This window comes from Ovis canadensis, chromosome 2, assembly GCF_042477335.2.
Source record: "Ovis canadensis isolate MfBH-ARS-UI-01 breed Bighorn chromosome 2, ARS-UI_OviCan_v2, whole genome shotgun sequence".
Lineage (NCBI taxonomy): Eukaryota > Metazoa > Chordata > Mammalia > Artiodactyla > Bovidae > Ovis > Ovis canadensis.
The window spans coordinates 10,398,960-10,416,810 of NC_091246.1; the positions used below are offsets into that span (position 1 = coordinate 10,398,960).

The window sequence follows — 17,851 nt, forward strand, 5'->3', positions numbered from 1 at the left end:
CCAGCCCTTCGGCACACCCGATTGGCCAGGCCTGCTGACTTGTAGGAGGGGCCGCGGCCGGAGCGGACCAGCCCTCAGGCAAAATGCCCGTAGCGGGCGTGGCCTGCTCGCCTTCGGGGGCGGGCTGCGGTAGCGGGGGGAAGTGCGGCTTCGGAAAGAGCCGCCCCGCCCGCACGTGGCCTCCGGGAGACTAAAGCCCGCGACAGCGTTGGCGGGAGCGGTGTCTCGGACTCCTTAGGGAGGCAGGTGAGTAGGGTCTGGCCTCGGGGAAATGGCGGACTTGGAGGCGGGGGCTGTGGCACCAAAGTCTTGTGTCCCCAGACCCAGTTTGTGCTGTACGCCCCAAGCGCCGGCTGTGCAGCTGGGGACGGAGTCACCGTGCGACCCCTATTTGGGGCTCTTAGAGGTAGACTGTTCAGCTGCAGCGGGGTTTGGGGTTGGGGGTGGTCTCTGCGTGGCTATTGCCCTTAGAGACCCGGGCCTGGGCTCCGAGTCTCCTCTGGAGTCCTTTCCGTTGGAGACCACCGGGGCTCTCTCCTTCAGTTCAGAGCCGGAGGTGCCTCGCAGGATGCGGGAGGGCGGTGCAAACAATAACAGCCGCTCAGTGCTAGGATTGCTTGTACGTTATCTGCACTGGCCCATTCCATCTTATAACAGCCCACTGAGGTCGGTTCAAGTTCTTATTTACCAGATGAGAAAACTGAGGTCTTACAGCTGAAAAGTGACAGAATCAGAATTTGAACCCACATCCACAGACTCCAAAACCCACACGCTTAACCGTCGTGCTACCAGCTTCAGCCAGGTGCATAGTCACTGTCCTGCCTTTTCCCTCCCCTGTCCCATTCTTGCAGAGCTCTCCAGGAGCCCACCTCTGTTGATAGGCTGCTTTGAAATCTGTACTTAAAGTTCCAGGGGTAATGGTGGACACTGAAGAATTCTTTGCTGGAGACCTGCCTTCCAGCCCCGTTGACCCTCTGTACAATCTTGGACCAGTGTCAGCCCAAATTACCATCATTTCAGTGATGTAATCAGCATGCTTTAAGGAACCCCCTTAACCAGTATGTTCTAGGAGTTTGGAACTGGCAGATTCTCCTTTTAGCTCCAAATATCTAAGCCCAGATGAGACTGGGCTCTTCAAAGTCAAGTCAAGGCCTGGGTCTCCTTCTCTTTAATCTCCATTCCAAGTCGTGGGGCAGGCCGGAATAGATATTCAGGAAATGCAGGTTGAATAAACAGGCAGCCAGTCAGATCCTTTTCAGAACTGCCTACCAACTAGGCCCTTCTGGGGCTTTGGATTTCTCAGCCCTGAGCACCTTTTACCTAGCTGGCTCTCCTGACTGTCTCCTGCCCTGCTAGTGGCAGAGCCAGCTTTCCCTGGCAGCAGCTTGCAACCCTTTGTGCTAAGACCGTAGCCTCTGGAATCCTCAGAGGAACACAACACGGGGGGATCAGACCCAGCAGCTCTTCTCAGTTCCTCCTGGTGGTGGTTCTCTCGGGCCCAACTTAGGTTACTCTTGGGTGGGGGAGGTTACCTTCCAAGGAAGGAGACATTTTCACAATCAGTCTGAAATTTACTTAGGCCTCAGTGTCCCCTCTTCCATGAAGCCATCCATGCTTGATTCCCCAAGAGACAGGTCCCTCCCACAGCCTGTAGCCCACCCCTCTACTGAAGCATCAGTATGGTGATGGTTTCCCCTCTACCATGTAAACTGCTGGAAGGCAGGAACCCCCCACTTCAGATATCCTGGAAGACCCTGTGGCCCATCCAGGTTTGAGGGAATGTTCTCCCTTCTGGGTGCAGAGGGCACAGCTGTGAGGACCCTCCTGGAGGTCTAGTCAGCTCACTTCTGCTCCTGATGACAGTAAAAGTAGCAGCAGCTACGTGTTTCCCGTGTGGCTCCTTGTTCCAGGCACGTACCTCTTCACTATCTCTGATCTTCTCTGCAGCTTTGTTAAGTTAGATAGTATCATTCCCATTTCATAGATTGTGAAATGAAGATTCCGCAACCTTGCCCAGAGTCACACACAGACAAGACCTGGGACTTTGACCCTGAAACGTTGTTCTTTCTGCACTGCCTGCTACAGCCTGCCAGTTAAGCTAATGTGTTCTGAATCCCATAGTGACTTGCCCTTGTCTTTAGTGTGGTGTCACAGGATTTGAGCTGTGGCTTAGAGGCTCCCTTAATTTAGGAAAAGGGCCTTTCCCAAATTTGTGATAAATCTTCCAGTCCTTGAGGGTCTTTTGGTAAAGCAAAACTTCCATCTGGATTTGGCTGTGACACTCAGGGGGTGGTGTTCTGCTGCACAAATGTTTGTTTATTAAGCTCGTATGTAACAGGATGACTGTGTGTGGGCAGGTAACAGGGCACTTGAGTGGAAGCCAGGTCAAGCTCAGAGCGGTACATGACTTGCCCTGAATGTCAAACAACTCCTGTTGCTTTCTGCACCCTGCTTCCACAGCAGAATGTGAGGGATTAAACAGGATTGGTGATTTCAACTCTTTTAATGTTTTCAGCACTAATACCCATTTCTCAAATCTTTCTCGGAAACCTAAAATTTAAAAAAAAAAAAAAAAGCAGATAAAAGTGAAACTGCCCTAGTAAGGCCTGCCCCTTACCACTCTCACCCTTCTCCCTTGCCCCCCACCCTTAAAACCCCAGTCTCCTCTGGGTAAATTGGGACTGCACGGCCCTAGGCAGCCTGCCCTGTTGCTTCTGAAGGCATTTGTTCCTTCAGCAGCCTTCTAAAGTAGATACAGATTTGAGACCAGTGGAATGCAGTCTTGAATTCCAGAAGCCTGGGGCCAGCGGCCGTAAAGGTTGTTGTTCTCTGGAAAGTAAGTTAGAACCTAGCTTCAAAATGTGATGTGAATGACGTTGAGCAAGTCACTTCACCTCTCTGAGCCTCCGTCTTCTTAGCACTAAAAATTAGGACAATTTTCTGCAATTACATGAGATAATATATGTGTATAAAGTACCTAGTGCAGTGCTCAGAACGTGACACACCCTCAGTATTTTTTCCTCTGATATCCTGCACCTCTCCAGCCTCAAGGCAGAGATAGTATAGGCAGAGAGACTTCTGCTGAATCAAGTGTTTATCAGTAGTATGGGGTATAGTAGGCTAAACCCTGTAGTCATTGTCTGCAACAAACTCACTCACATTCTGGCTCAGTCACTAACTAGCTGTGTGGTCTTGAGCAAGAGACTTAACGTCTCTGAGCTGGGCTAATCCTTGGCAGACCTGAGAGCAAATCTTGCACAGAATCAGCGCTCAGGACTTTGTAGCTTCTGAACGAACGCTCATATGGGGGTTGGGCCATCTTTGGGGAGGCCTGGCTTGCCCTGGGTCAGATGATGTGGCTGTCCCCAGGGGTGTGGCGGTGAAGTGGAACCTGTGTGCTCCCGATAACCCCAACCCCACCACCCCAACCCCGCCAAGGAGGAGGATCAGACAAAGCCGGCCCCTGAGCTAGCTGGGAGGAAGCCAAGGGGGCCTTGGAGAACTGGGGGGCAGAGGGAGGGGAAGGCATCATCAGTGTACTGAAGGACCCCCCTCCCACAACAGGCCTGGAGACTGTGCAGCTTTGGGTAAGTCCCTGCCCCTCTCTGGGCCTCTAGGTCCCATTCATACAAGGAGAGATTGGTAGCTCTTTGTTTTCCCCCCCAGCTGGCTGTTAGGCACTTCCAAAGGGAAGTGTCTAAAACAGAGCTCTCCACCTCCTCTCTCTGCAAGCTCGGCTCCCCACCGCCCTCTTCCTGCCTGTCACTGGCTCCGCTGTCCTCCAGGTCAAGCAAGCTAGAGCATCCGCCCCAAGAGACTGCCTCTTGGCCGCCTTAGGATGGTCCCTCCTTCCCGCCCCTTTAGCCCCACAGCCTGTCCTCCTCTACTCTTAGTTGGCTGGGCTCCACTAAGGCTGCAAGAATGATCTCCCTAAAGCCAGGCTCTGACCAAGCCCCTCCCCCACCCCCAGCTCAGAAATCTTCCCTGACCTCATCCTGGCCACCCTCCACCCACCCCTAGCTCCTCTCCTCCAAACACACATCCTCAATTGCCTCTTCAGTCCTCCCAGCCATCCACACCCCATCCTCCTGCCCCACCCTGGCCCCTTCCTTCCCTTCCAGAGGGAACGTTCTCCCATTTCCCTCTATAAAGCTGAACCCACTCATCCTGCAAAACCAACTTCGAGTCCTATCTTCTTCCAACAAGCTTCTGACCTCCTGACTCACACTGGGAAAGTCCTGGCTTGTTCGCAGTGGGCTCAGCCTCTCCAAGATGCACTCAGTCTGCCCAACCTCCCACTACAGCAGTGCCAGCTGGATGAGAAACCACGTGTGCGAGTGCCCACCGTGGCTTGGCACATAGTAGGTGCTCGAGAAGCACATCTTAATGCCAGAGCTTTCTTCTTACACCTGTTATTTGGCATTGAGTGCATGTTGTCATTGTACTTCATGCACTTAAATATTTACTGTGTGGCAGAGTGCTGTGGGGGAGGCAAAAATGAACTAAGTGTGGACCGTGCCCTGCAGAAGCTCTGCCTACTGGGACGAGATAAGATAGGTCCACAGAGGACTGTTATATAAGAGAGACTGATCTGGGCGAGAGGAGACGGCGCAGAGGGACAGGGAAGGAGGGACTGTCTCGTGGAGGGCCTGGTCGGATTTGGGGCTGGGGGAGTTGTGGAAAGAGGAGCACAGCCTCCTAGGGAAAGAAAATGAACCAGAAGGTGGCCAAGTGTGGCAGGTGCTTGGGGAGCAACATGAGGCTGTCTGGCTGGAAAGGACACCTGTGGCCACTCCCAGGGGTGTCTTGTCTGTCGGACACTGCCGTTTAATCCTGTTCACATGTGTTGTCCTTTTAATCCTGTTCACGTGTCCTTTTAATCCTGTGCACATGTGCCATTGAATCCTGTTCACATGTGCCCACTTATCACATGTGTCCTACATGATAAGAAGTCCATGGGTCAAGGGGTTAGCAGTGCTTTTCCCTAGAGGCAGAATTACAGGACATTTTTCTCTTTCTGCTTATCTGTACTTTTCTGAAATTCCTGCCATGCCCACGGATGTCATTCATGGAATAGGCAGAGCTGAAGTGGTGGCTAGATCAAGGATTCTCATAGTAATTCATGTCCAGTCCACCCCAGACTGATTCTTTGATAAAGTACAATGAAAATAAATTATTAGAGACATGTTTTTTGTTTGTTTTTTTTTAAAAGAGAGACTGTGTAAAATACAAATCCAGATTTTATATCATTAGATTCAGCTTGCTCTGGAAGTTTCTGAAGGCCTACTATCATGTGTCTGCTTATCTTGATGCAGACTGGCAGGAACTGATGAACCCCAGTAGCACTGGGTTAGAGCCTGGGGGAATGTGACCACCTCCTGGTACCAAGGACCATGTCTCATGTGCCTCCCATTGCCCCCAGAGCTGAGCACACGGCAGACCCCCTGGGAGACCTCCATTCCAACCAGCTGACTGTCCTGTGCCCTCCATGCCCACCATGCATCCTCAGTCAGTTCTGCATAGCGGCTACTTCCACCCACTGCTCCGGAACTGGCAGACAGCTGCCACCAGCCTCAGCGCCTCCAACCTCATCTACCCCATCTTTGTCACGTGAGTCCCCCAATGAGCCAGGTCTCTGATCTACAGGAGGTGGGTTGGGGGTGTGTGTGTGTGAACAGAGCAGGTGTCTGTGTTGTAAGGGGTAAAGTGAACTGTCAGCTTGGAGCTCAAGGTATTGGAAGTGACCTATGGGTTTAGGACAACCATCTTTGGAAAAAATAAACCTTGAAAAGAATACAGTCCTCCTTGTTGGAAAATAAAAATAACCCTTGCCTGTCACCCTGAGTTTGTGCCATAAGACAGAAGTTGAGATCTTCTGTAGGTTGTACATGTAAAAGGTGGCGGTCATCATCATTCATGATAGCACCTGACTCTTATCGAGAGCTTAGTGTACCCCGGGTACTACTGTGCTAAGCACCTATAGATGTTACCTCATTCTGCCCTGACAGTATTCAGATGAGAAAAATATGGATATGATCCCTTAGAATGTTATCTCCACAAGGGCAGGGGTTTTTGTCTGTTTCGTTCACCATTGGATCACCAGCCCCAAGAACAGTACCTGACACATAATAAGTACTCAATATATATTTGTTGAATGGGGAATTCCTTGGAGGTCTAACAGTTAGGACTCCGTGCTTTCACTGCCAAGGGCCCAGGTTCATTACCCGGTTTGGAGAACTAAAAGCCCACAAGCTGCACAGTGCATTCCCTATATATATATACTTGTGGAATGAGTGAATGAATCCACCCAGGATACGGATCAAAGAGAATATCATGTGGTCAAGGTCACCCAGGCAGTAAGTGACTGGGCTAGCAACCAAGGACCTTCTGACTCAGAGTCCAGGTTCTTACCCACTTGATTCCTTCCTGTGAGTACTGTTCTTCTAGCACAGTTGCTTGTTGTCACTGTTATTCTTGTTGTTCCTATTATTATTTCAGGCCCTGGGCTTGGCCAGGCAGGGGAACCAGACACTGGATCCCATCCTCCTCCCACCACCTCCGCCTCCATATCCCTTCCCAGGTTCCCAACCATCCCTCCCACTCACCCCCTCACCGCTGGCCCTTCCCACAGCTACCAATCCATAGCCCATCCCCGGCTCTTGCAGGGATGTTCCTGATGACAAACAGCCCATCGCCAGCCTCCCAGGAGTGGCCAGGTAGGAACTGGGGTGGGGAGGGCAGGGTTATGATGGAGGGAGCGATTTCACAGGTGGAGGTGCCAGGAAGCTGATGCAGACCCAGGAGGGAGACGATCTGGAGAGGCTGACTTCCCATCAGAAGGGTTTTCTCGGGGGCAGAGTTGTTCCACAACAAAAGAGGCAGTCTGGTGCCTATCACCAAAGGCATCACAGCAGAGGAGAGTTGAAGTTCAGATGGGAGCTCAGTAACAGAACCTTGAAGGAGTCTTCCAAGCTGAATCCCACAGCTCTGCCACATGGGACCTCGGTTTGCCCATTTCGCCCATCTGTCTGATGGGTGTGTTCCTGCCCCACCCTATACTGTGAAACTTAAGCCCTCCTGATGCCATCTGCAACTTGACTCTTAACAGAGGCACAGACCAGAGGGGTGGGGGGACCCTTGCCTGGGCCCTGCCTCACTTCAGCCTCGGCACACAGGTACGGTGTGAACCGGCTGGAAGAGATGCTGAAACCCCTGGTGGAGGAGGGCCTACGCTGTGTCCTGATCTTCGGTGTCCCCAGCAGAGTTCCCAAGGTGATGAGTCGGCGGAGGAGTCGGAAGAAAGGGCTGGGGGGCGGGGTGCGAACAAGCTGAGGTTCCACAACGACCACACCCTCGCTCCAGCCTGGTGCTGGTCCCAGGCTCTGCTGGTCCCAGCCTCTGCTACATGGGGCCTCAGCTTGCCCATCTGTCTGATGGGTGCGTTCATCTGTCTGATGGGTGGCCTGGGGCCACCAGTGAAGGAACACAGCCCCTGCCCTGGAAACAGCAGCCATGTGGCATCAGGAAGCTAAGCAGGGCTGCAACTCTGAATGGGCAAGTCAGGTCTCCTGTACAAAGTGGGAATAGTCCTCCCCAGGCCTCTTGGTCCAGGGGCGGTGGTGGTGATGAGGGAGTGGGCTGGCCTGCTCTGATAGCAGGCCACCATGCCTCCCTAAGACTTCGTGTACAGACACACTGCGTTGTCCTTCCCCTGCCGCTAGGATGAGCGGGGCTCCGCAGCCGACTCCGAGGACTCCCCGGCTATCGAGGCCATCCGTCTGTTGCGCAAGAATTTCCCCAGCCTCCTGGTGGCCTGCGACGTGTGCCTGTGCCCCTACACCTCCCACGGTCACTGTGGTGAGCTCTCGCCTCCCACCAGCCCCATGGCCACCTACACTCCCGCTGTGCCGGGGATGCGTGGAGGCCCGAGCTGTTCCCCCAAACCCAGCTGTCTGTCCTTCAGGGCTTCTGAGTGAGAATGGGTCATTCCAAGCTGAGGAGAGCCGCCAGCGGCTGGCAGAGGTGGCTCTGGCCTATGCCAAGGCAGGTGAGTGAGCCTCCAGCAGGGATGAGCACCCCCAGGTCAGGGAGGTGGCAGGGTGGATAGAGGAGGATCCCAGAGTTCTGAAGGCCACCCTCTGCCCTTCAGGGTGCCAGGTGGTGGCCCCGTCGGACATGATGGACGGACGCGTGGAAGCCATCAAGGAAGCTCTGATGGCACATGGATTCGGCAACAGGGTAGGGGAGGGGTGTGGGGAGGTGAGAGAGCCTCGGCCAGACCTGCCCCTGTGTCTGCCCCTCACGTGGATGAAGCAAGGCCCAGAGCTCCAATGGGCCTAGGACACAGGCTCTTCTTTGGACCTGGGTCCTTCCTCTCCTTGTGACTTCACCCTGGGACACGTGGAAAGGGCTGGCTGAGCCGAGACCCTGTTGTCTCCCTGTAGGTATCAGTGATGAGCTATAGTGCCAAATTCGCTTCTTGTTTCTATGGACCTTTCCGGTGAGTAGGGATGGGTGAGGGTCTGCTGTTGAATCCCTGACCTGCAAGCCCAAAGCTGGAGCCCACCTTGGTGTCTCTGCTTCCCAGGGACGCAGCTCAGTCGAGCCCGGCTTTTGGAGATCGCCGCTGCTACCAGCTGCCACCCGGAGCACGAGGCCTGGCCCTCCGCGCGGTGGTGAGTGAGCCCCACCCAGCCTCAACCCCTGTCGCCTCGCCTCCCAAGCACTGCCCACACCATACCTCATCTCTTAGGACCGGGATGTTCGGGAGGGAGCGGACTTGCTCATGGTGAAGCCAGGAACACCCTACCTGGACATCGTACGGGAGGTAAAGAACAAGGTGAGGACAAGGGTGTCACCACCTAAGACTGAGTCCAGATCAGGTTAGTCCTGGCTCCGTACACCATGTGACCTTGGGGAAGGCATTTTCTCTTTCTGGGCAACGAGGGCCAGAGTTGGGGCTGGGGAGATGAGAGTGTGTCCACAGATTCTGGGACCTTTGATCTAGGGAATCGCAGAGTTGGAAGCAATCTGCCCAGGAACTGGGACGCTCCCCCACCTCCCATATCCCATCCCTGCCAGGGAAACACTGTGGGCCTCTGTGCCAGGGCTCAGAGGAGCCTTTGAACAACTCAAGAGTGGGCCAGGCTGCCAGCAGCAATGACTCAGGTCTCGTGGCAGGGAGGAAGGGACAACAGAGGCACAACCACCCCCCTGCCACTTCAACCTGCCTGTCCCCACTGCTTCCCCAACAGCACCCTGAGCTCCCCCTGGCTGTGTACCACGTTTCTGGAGAGTTCGCCATGCTGTGGCACGGGGCCCAGGCTGGGGCATTTGATCTCAAGGCTGCTGTACTAGAGGTCATGACTGCCTTCCGCAGAGCAGGTGAGCAGGCAGGAATGGGGGGTTTTGACCTGGGCCACAGGGAACTGATAGGCAGCTTGCCCAAATAGGGAAATAAAGTTAGGGGACAGCCTGGAGTCACCTATCTGGAAATGCCAATGTCTGACCTAAACAGACAGGCTGGGGAAGGGACATGAAACTGCGGGGTAGAAGGTGAGCAATGAAGCACACGGAGCCCTCAGTTACTTTTTGATTTTGAGACCTTTGGCAAGTCACTTCTCTAACTTCAGTGTCCTTATCTGTAGACTGGGGATAGGAGAGATGGTGCGTGGTCATCGAGGGGATTAAATGAGATGCTGCGTGTAATTGGCATATGCATGTCATTTCAGAAATGAGAGCTAGTTTTGTTGGTTAGGCACATGGCGTGGTGGGGGAACTCACAGCTTGTCTATTTCCCCCACTGTGCAATTTTATACATTGGCACACTGAGGCCCAGAAAGAGAAAATGCCCTCCCCAAGGTCACACAGTGTATAGAGCTAGGACTGACCAGAATTGGACTCAGGTCCTAGGTGGTGACACCCAGGGCTGTGCCTTTTCATAGCAGCCTTCTTCCCACCCCAGCCCTCACCTCCCAGAAGGTATTTCCCGAGCTGATGCCCTGCCCTGCTGCCTGCTTCTTTCCCCACACAGGTGCCGATGTCATCATCACCTACTACACGCCTCAGCTACTGCAGTGGCTGAAGGAGTGATGGAGAAAGTGTACCAGATTCAAGAACGAGAACTTTTCTATTCCTGAGCCTTGCAGAAGTGAAAACCAAAGTAAACGATGCTTTTAGAACTGTGCACTCCTGCCCTCTTCCTGCTTATGTGCTGGCGGGTGCCTGGAAGCCCTGGGCGGTTTCTGCCAGCCTGCCAAATCATCCCACTTGCAGCTACATCCTCACTGGCTCTCCCAGGCTTCCCAGCCCCTCCTCTGGGTCAGTCCTGAAGCTCACCTCTGCCAACTCCGCTCCTTCCTCTGGGGTCGCTTCAGCTGGAAAGCCACCAGGACTCATGGCATCAGCTCAGTGGGGTCTGGGAGAAGGGCTTGGAACATTAAGGGAGAGAGGGAAGTTGATTCTTGGACCCTAAGAAGCTCTGGAAAGCTGGAGGCCTCTGGCAGCAGAGGTGGGCACACAGGCCTAGATTGACACCCTGGGTTTAGAGTTGACATTTGCTGCAATTCCACTGGAAAGCGATCCCCACACAGGCCAGTGGTTGCCAGGCTGCCTGAGGTCTCCTGTTGTTCTCTGAGCCATAAACCCAGAGAAGAATTACTCATTAACAAGCAGAAAAGAATTAATTTGTTAACAAGCAGGAACGCTGCCGAAGGATCGAAATTCAGAAGCAAAGAGAGAATTCCTGACTGTTGGCGATGGCACCACCAAAAAGACTCTTTATTGCAGAGATATTTCTTGAGAAGGTCTGCTTTGTGCCCATGCACAATACCGGGTCCTGGGGCTATATAGCAGGACAGACTTCAGCTTGTCTCTGCATGGAATCTGCACAAGGGAACCAGGGTGACAGAAAGAAAGCCAACAAGAAAACAGATATAAGGCAGTTACAGATGGTAATAGTGCTTCCAGGGAAAGAAGGGGTCTGAGACAGAATAACAGATGAGGGGCCTCGCCTGAGAAGCCCTTCCTGAGATTGAGGGGCAAGGAAAGGCCTTTAACAAGAGGAGAGGGAAGTGGACGTCAGAAGCTGCGAGAAGGATGGCAGAGTGTGCAGGTTCCTGCAATAGCAGGAACCCCATCGTGGGAACCAGATGAAGAAGGTGGATGACAGCACCAGAGGCTGGAAAGGTAGATCCCACACTTCTAGGAAGCTTGGTTTCTATTTTGCATCTGATAGAAAGCCATCTAAAGGGTCTTAACCAGGCGTTAATGTGTTCCAATTTCCCCCATTCTGCTGCTATGAAAAAAAATGGAGGGGCGAGCCAGAACCAGCCTGGCTGGGAGGCTGCTGCAGACCCCAGGGAACCATGCCAGTGACCTGGACCAAGGTTGTGGCAGTGGAGAGCAAAGAAGAGGAATGTGCTCAGGATACATTCTGAAGACCAAATAAGCAAGCTTTGCCAACGTTTTCCTGTTGGAGAATTGAGGCAAGGACCGAGATGCCTTCATGGGTTTCTGGCTTGAGAAACAGGTTCCCTATTGGGAACATGGCGATGTCATGTTCCCCGCCCCCAGGTGAAAGTTCAGGCCCAGCTAACGAGGGGCCAGTTTGTAAGTCCACCCGCCTGTCTGCAGAGTGACAGAGAATCCCAGCTCTAGAGCCAAAGCAAGACTATTTTGGATGTTAAAGCAGTATAATCTATTTTAAAATTTAGAAATACCTGAGTTAGAGGCAGCTCCCCTCTGACTCCTGGTGCTCTTCCACAGAGCTGTGGCCACCTCATTCTGTACTCAGCTTTTGGGATGTGAAGAATCACCTTGAGACTGAAAACATGAGTGATGAGCCACTGACGGGTCTGAGTTTGGACCATGCCAGAACCTTGCACCACCTTCGTTTCTGTGCTCCCTGGCCCTGAACTCGTTTCTGATTAGTGTGGAAGGGAACATTCTTCAAGGTCATCCCACACTCATCATTGCCAAGCTGAGAGGGGGCCCAGCTCTGTTCTAGGCACAAGGAGATGGGAGGCAGACACGCCCTTTAGGTACAAACCATTCTCAGGAAGCAAATAACTGTGTCCCGAGCCCCCAGGAGCTAACATTGAGCAGAGTGATGATGGGGCTCCCTGAGGAGAATCAATGGGCAGACCTGTTACCACTGAGGTAGTGACAGGCGCTGGAAGGCCACCAGGTATGACCTGGTATGAAGGATCCGAAAACACCTCCCTGAGGTCTGACATTTAGACCTAGACCTAGAAAGCAAGTAGCCAAGCTGACACATGTTTAGGGACGATCATTCCCAGCAGAAGGGATCTCGGGGCCAAAGTGAGCTGGACGGCTGGGGTGGCTGGAACACACAAAAGGTTTTTAATGGGTTTTTTTTTTTTAATCTTTTTTATTTTCTAAATTATGAAAATATGATAACACGTTTACAGGAGACTTGGAAAATACAGTACAAAGTTAAGATTTTTAGTTGGAATTTGAGTTTATAGAAGCATCTTGACAGCACTGTGGCAAAGCACAAATAAGAAGTGTGGCCTAGACTGAGTGTGACTGTGGGGGTGGAGAAGAGAAGATTTAGGACTAAGGTGAGAGGTCAAGGGCAAACTTGGCTTGAGCTCCTGGGTGGCTGATAGGCAGGCCATTGACTGAGGTGAGAAAGGTTGGAAAGGGAATCCCTAAATTTAGCGTGGGTTTGCAGTGAAGAAGCTCTGTCTGTTAGTTATTATATGACTCGCTCAAGGCCGCTCAACCAGTTTGTGGCAGAACTGGGTCTAGAACCCCAGTCACCAAAAACAGCAGAGCTGGGATTTGAAATCACATAGCCCAACTCGAAGGCCATCCCTACTCGGCCGTACCACCTCCCAATAAACAGTAACAAAATTATAGCTCTAACACTGATGCTCTTGGTAGCTCTAGTAACGGGGCACATCCAGGGGCTGAGCTGCCTTCAGGCATATGGTCTATGTGAGGGGCGCCCTCTGGAGTCAGGACTTAGCACCTGAGGTACCATAATTTTATCCTTGGGCAGAGAACTTGGCTCTCACAAGCAGCGAGGCTTCTTATTCTCAGATTTCCAGGTATCTGGTGAGCATTAAGGGCCTCTCTCAACACAATATGATTTTCTTATTTCCCTCTCAGGACCTGCCAACTTGGATGGTAGCTTGTCCCTTAATGCGGCATCCCACAGACCACCACAAATAACCAACACATTCCCTCATCCTCACTTTTCATTTCACTAAGGTCCCTCAAACTACTTCAGTGGGCATACGGTTGAGGTCCCCCCAAACAACAAGCATTTAAACCAGACATTTTACAACCGACTTCCCAACTAGGGAAAGGGGAGTCCTGACCTTGCCCTGTGTGCACTCTGCCAATTCCACACATTAGGGCCTGTCACTTGCAGCACCCCATATTCTGCCTTGTTCTGGGCGCTCTTGGTGGCAAGTGACAGATACAGTCTCTCCTGGAAGCCTGTATCCCTATCGTCATCTGTGTTTGCCTCAGCTTGCCTTTATTCTAATATGGGTTTTTGCCACTTGACAGCAGCAAGGTCCTTGTCTGTGAAAGTCGCTCAGTCATGTCTGACTCTGCGATGCCATGGACTGTAGCCTGCCAGGCTCCTCTGTCCATGAAGTCTCCAGGCAAGTATACTGGAGTGGATTGCCGTGCCCTTCTCCAGGGGATCTTCCTGATCCAGGGATCAAACCTGGGTCTCCTGCACTGCAGGCAGATTCTTTACCACCTGAGCCACCAGGGAAGATGGTCCTTAATCCTTTGTATCCCAGTATTCACATAGCAGATCTCTGGAGGTCTCTGATTGGTCTTGCTCAGGTCACACGACCAGCCTCAGTTTAGTCCCTGTGAACAATGGCATGGGAGATGTGGCAAGGAGATGTAAGGCTGGTAGGATCTCAGCTTTTGCACCTGTGGTTGTCCCCTTTGCCTGGAATGCTTTTTACCTAAACTCTTAACAGCGTTCTCCTTTTTCATTGTTAAGATCTTGGTTTAAATGTCACAGCCTCAGAAAAATCTGCTCTGACATCAGATTTAAAGTCATTCCCCAGTTACTCTGTATTAGTCAGGATTCATGTTCAGAAATTATAACAAAAGCCAAAATAATGATAGCCTAAGATGGAAATGTGTTTCTGAGTAGTCTGGGCTATATGATCAGCTGTATGGTGTGGGGGGTCATCGCTCCTGCCTTGTTCTGTCATCAACGCATCTTGGCTTCCATCTCATGATCACAGTTGGTGGATCCAGTTCCAACCATCAGGCCCTCTTTCAATCAGCAGAAAGAGGAGACGAGCAAGTAGAGGGCATGACACTTCTTCACAAGGGCACAACCTGAAAGTTGCACACGTCATTTGCCCTTGTCTGAACTTAGTCCCATGGCTACACCTAGTTGTGTAAGAAAGGCTGGAAAAGAGTCTGGTGGGGCAGCCCTGTGCTCAGCTAAAACTGAGATTCAATTACTAAGGAAGATGGAGAGATGGATATGGGGGCAAATGGCTATCCCCCCCACATGGAGTTTTTGTAATGACAGACACAATGGCCAGAATATCAAAGAAGTCCTTAGAGACCATCAGGTTAAACACTCTAATTCAATAGAGGAGAGACAGACTCAGAGAGGGGACTTGTCCAAATTCACACAAGCCAGTGTTAGACCAAGGCTGGATCCATATCTCCTAACTTCAAGCCCAGTGCTCAAAACTAGAGGGATTGCAAGGTGTAGAGGTGAGAGATTGCTTAGGACTATCTTTTATGCATTGCCTTAGCTTCAAGTACATTTTTGTCTTCATGTATTATGTCTAATGAGAATATATTCATGTGTTATTCATGTAAGTGAAAACTTGGCCAATATACATGAAAAAGTATTATCTTCACTACTTAACAGAGAAAATCAAAACCATAATGAGATACCACCATATATCCATCAAAATGCCAAAAATTAAAAAAAACATAGACTGCCAATTCCTGAGAATGTGGAGCAAGTTGAACTTTCCAGCATGATTGGTACAACCATTTCAGAAAACTGGCCCCATCTACTGAAACGATATACACATACCTATGGCCTAGTGATTCTTCATCTAGGGATTTACCCAACAGAAATATGGATGCATGTGACCAAAACGTGTGTTCAAGGATATCCATAGAGGGCACTACCATGGTGGTCCACTGGCTAAGACTCTGCACTCCCAACACAGGGAGGCCAAGTTTGATCGCTGGTCAGATAGCTATATCCTACATGCCACAACTAAAGATCACCCATGCCACAGCAAAGAGCTTGAGTGCCGCCACAACGAAGACCTGGCACAGCCAAATAAAGGAATGTCCGTAGAGAGTCTCTCCTGGCAGTCCAGCGATAAGACTCCAGGCTCCCATTACAGGGGTCCCGGATTCAGTCCTTGGTTGGGGAACTAGATCCCATATGCTGCTGCATGGTGCAACCAAAAAAAAAAATTGTTTAAAAAAAAAAACAGCCAGTATTGTGACATGCCAGGTGTCTCCAGGAGCAATCACTAGGCCAGAATCCACACAGGGGAGATGAAAGAATGAAACCGTCTAGGGATTCCTGTCATCTGCCTTAGGAAGGAAACTGTATCTATGACATGGACCTATTTTTGAACTGGCTAATTTTAAAAAAAATTTTATTTCAAAATAGCAGGACTTATCATTGGCTTTCCTGTTGATTCTCAAGGCTCCCTTCTCTGCTGAAAAACTTACCTGAGTCAAGCTCTCCCTTGGCGGCCAAGGTCTGTGACTCTGAACTTTGTATTTCCTCCCAGGCCTAAGACTAGTGAGGGTGAGGCAGTTCTGAACAAAATCAACAGAGCTGCCTTGGAATACAGAGGAATGTTTTGTTTTTATAAAACAAAAAAGAAGTGGAGGGAGGAAAGGAATAAAATCATGCATGTTTGTGTGCTCCTAGAACATGGTCTGTTAGCATGAAAACCCAAACTGCAGCAATCCCTGGGAAGTGGTTGGACAATGGAGAGGCCATTGCTCTTGCTCAGCTGTACTTATTCTTAATCTTTGCTTGGTTGCCCTTCAGATCTTTGCTCCCCCCCTAACTGGTTCATCCAAAGAAGTCCCCTGTCACTGTTCATGAAACCACTGTTTTCTACCTCTATAGCTCTTACCACCTGTGAAATCTTGTTTATTTACTTGATTTTTTTCTGCCTGCCCCTGTTCCTTGAAGGCAAAAACCTTGTCTTGTTTCTCATTGTATATATCCTCAGTGAAGAACAGGGTGTCAGACAGAGCAGATAAGGTCAGCACAAAGTTAGTGCCCTCAATAAGCAGTTAGTGAGTGAATGGGCTGTTGGGCTGTTGCTTTGTATTATTAAAGATTTTTGAGATAAACATGACTACTTTTGAAGTAGGAGATAGATGGGCTCCTGGGCCAAACAGCTGATGTTCATCAAGTGGAATGACACTGAAATTTTATCCTCAGCCAGATGAGAACAACGCCTGATTCCCTTCGTCCACCAAAATGGAAGAAATGAACCAGCAGTGGGGAATTTGTTAAACAGAAATGGAAAAGTGGGGTTTTTTACTGCTAACAAGCAAGGGAAATGAAGGAATGAGTAAACAGCTATAAAACCCCCAAGAACAGGCCTGGAAGAGTCCAGCAATCCTAGTTTTACTCTAGCTGTTTCTAGTGCACGCAACTAGACTTCCTTCACAAATTTAATTCCTTAATCACTCTCTGACTGTGAATTCTATCCTGCACCTGGCATTCTTTTCCCCTACACACCCTTTTAACTCCTTTGGCATTTTTCATTTCAAAAAGATTACCAGCCAATAACCTCTTTGACGACCAGACTCAATGTTATGGCCAGTTTAAAACTTTGCATAAAAGAGAATGCAAGATTGTCACTGCCTTGAATCGTATCACATACCCCTGAGTAAAGCCTAGACTATAAGACCTCTCCCTTTTCCCCAGGGAAGGGCAAACATTATCCGAGGCATTAGCCTGCTGCATGCTCTCTGACATGCAAAGAAATAAAGCTATGCTTTCTCTTTCCTCCAAAACTGTCTGTATTTCTATCAGGCATCCCTGCAGTGCACAGACACCTAAGATTTTGACTTCTCTTTTCATCAAAAGAAAAAAAGGTTTCTACAGAGGACTCTACCCTCAGCAAATTGTCTTGGGTTAAGACAAGTTTTCAACAGAAAGCAATTCTCTCCGAGTACCGATTGGGGACTCAGACCAGAGAGGGTAAGCACCTTGCCCAAGTTTACCCAGCACTCACCAAGCCAGACCAGGACAGAAATCCCCTCCTCCCAATCAGCCTGGGCACCTGGGGGAAGGGGGGCTCCGAAACCATGGCTGGCGGAGAAGGAACTTCGGTGGGGGGGGCGAAATGAGCGGGGAAAGCAGAGAGGAACCACGAGGCCGACTGGGCGAGGATGGGGAGGCCAGGGGCACCCAGGGAGCAGGGAGGGCCTAAAGCGAGCAAGCTGATTGGTGCGGTGCGGGATCTGGAACCGAGAGGCTGTGGGGTTTTACGAAGGGACAGAGAAGGTCATGGAAGGGAAGAGGAGGGCAGCGAAGGATGGTGAGGGCTGGTGACTAGAGCGCCGGATACAGTGCGGTGAAGGTGCCGCCGGAGCGAGCGGAGAAGAAGCAGAGGGGAAGCGGCGTGGGCGGGGAGAGGTGGAGAGACGGGGCGGGGAGGGGCGGAGGGGCGGGGAGAAGTGGAGGAGGCGGGGCGGAGAGACGGTGGAGGCGGAGGATGTGGGGCGAAGAGAGGCGGGAGGACGGGGCGGTGAGGCGGGGGCGGAGGGCCGGAAGAAGCGGAGGAGGCGGGGCGGAGACAGGCGGGGTGCGAGTAGAGGTGGAGGAGGC

At 51.3% G+C, this 17,851-nt stretch overlaps 1 protein-coding gene across 4 annotated transcripts; it reads left to right on the plus strand.

The window, feature by feature from the left end:
* The first annotated feature begins 36 nt into the window (after positions 1 to 36).
* Positions 37 to 10,188, plus strand: ALAD (aminolevulinate dehydratase). Of its 4 annotated transcripts, none has more exons than XM_069575376.1 (12): positions 37 to 246; positions 5,423 to 5,610; positions 6,666 to 6,716; positions 7,176 to 7,272; positions 7,722 to 7,857; positions 7,964 to 8,047; positions 8,150 to 8,238; positions 8,445 to 8,500; positions 8,588 to 8,675; positions 8,753 to 8,839; positions 9,255 to 9,384; positions 10,034 to 10,188. In XM_069575376.1, the coding sequence occupies exons 2-12, from the start codon at positions 5,489 to 5,491 to the stop codon at positions 10,090 to 10,092; spliced, it is 999 nt and encodes a 332-aa protein (XP_069431477.1). In that variant the 5' UTR covers positions 37 to 246; positions 5,423 to 5,488; the 3' UTR covers positions 10,093 to 10,188. The 4 variants fall into 4 exon arrangements, with proteins under 4 accessions (XP_069431477.1, XP_069431479.1, XP_069431478.1 ...); XM_069575377.1 differs by lacking the exon at positions 37 to 246 and adding an exon at positions 3,345 to 3,587; XM_069575378.1 differs by lacking the exon at positions 9,255 to 9,384 and having other exon boundaries at positions 60 to 246.
* The last annotated feature ends 7,663 nt before the right edge of the window (positions 10,189 to 17,851 follow it).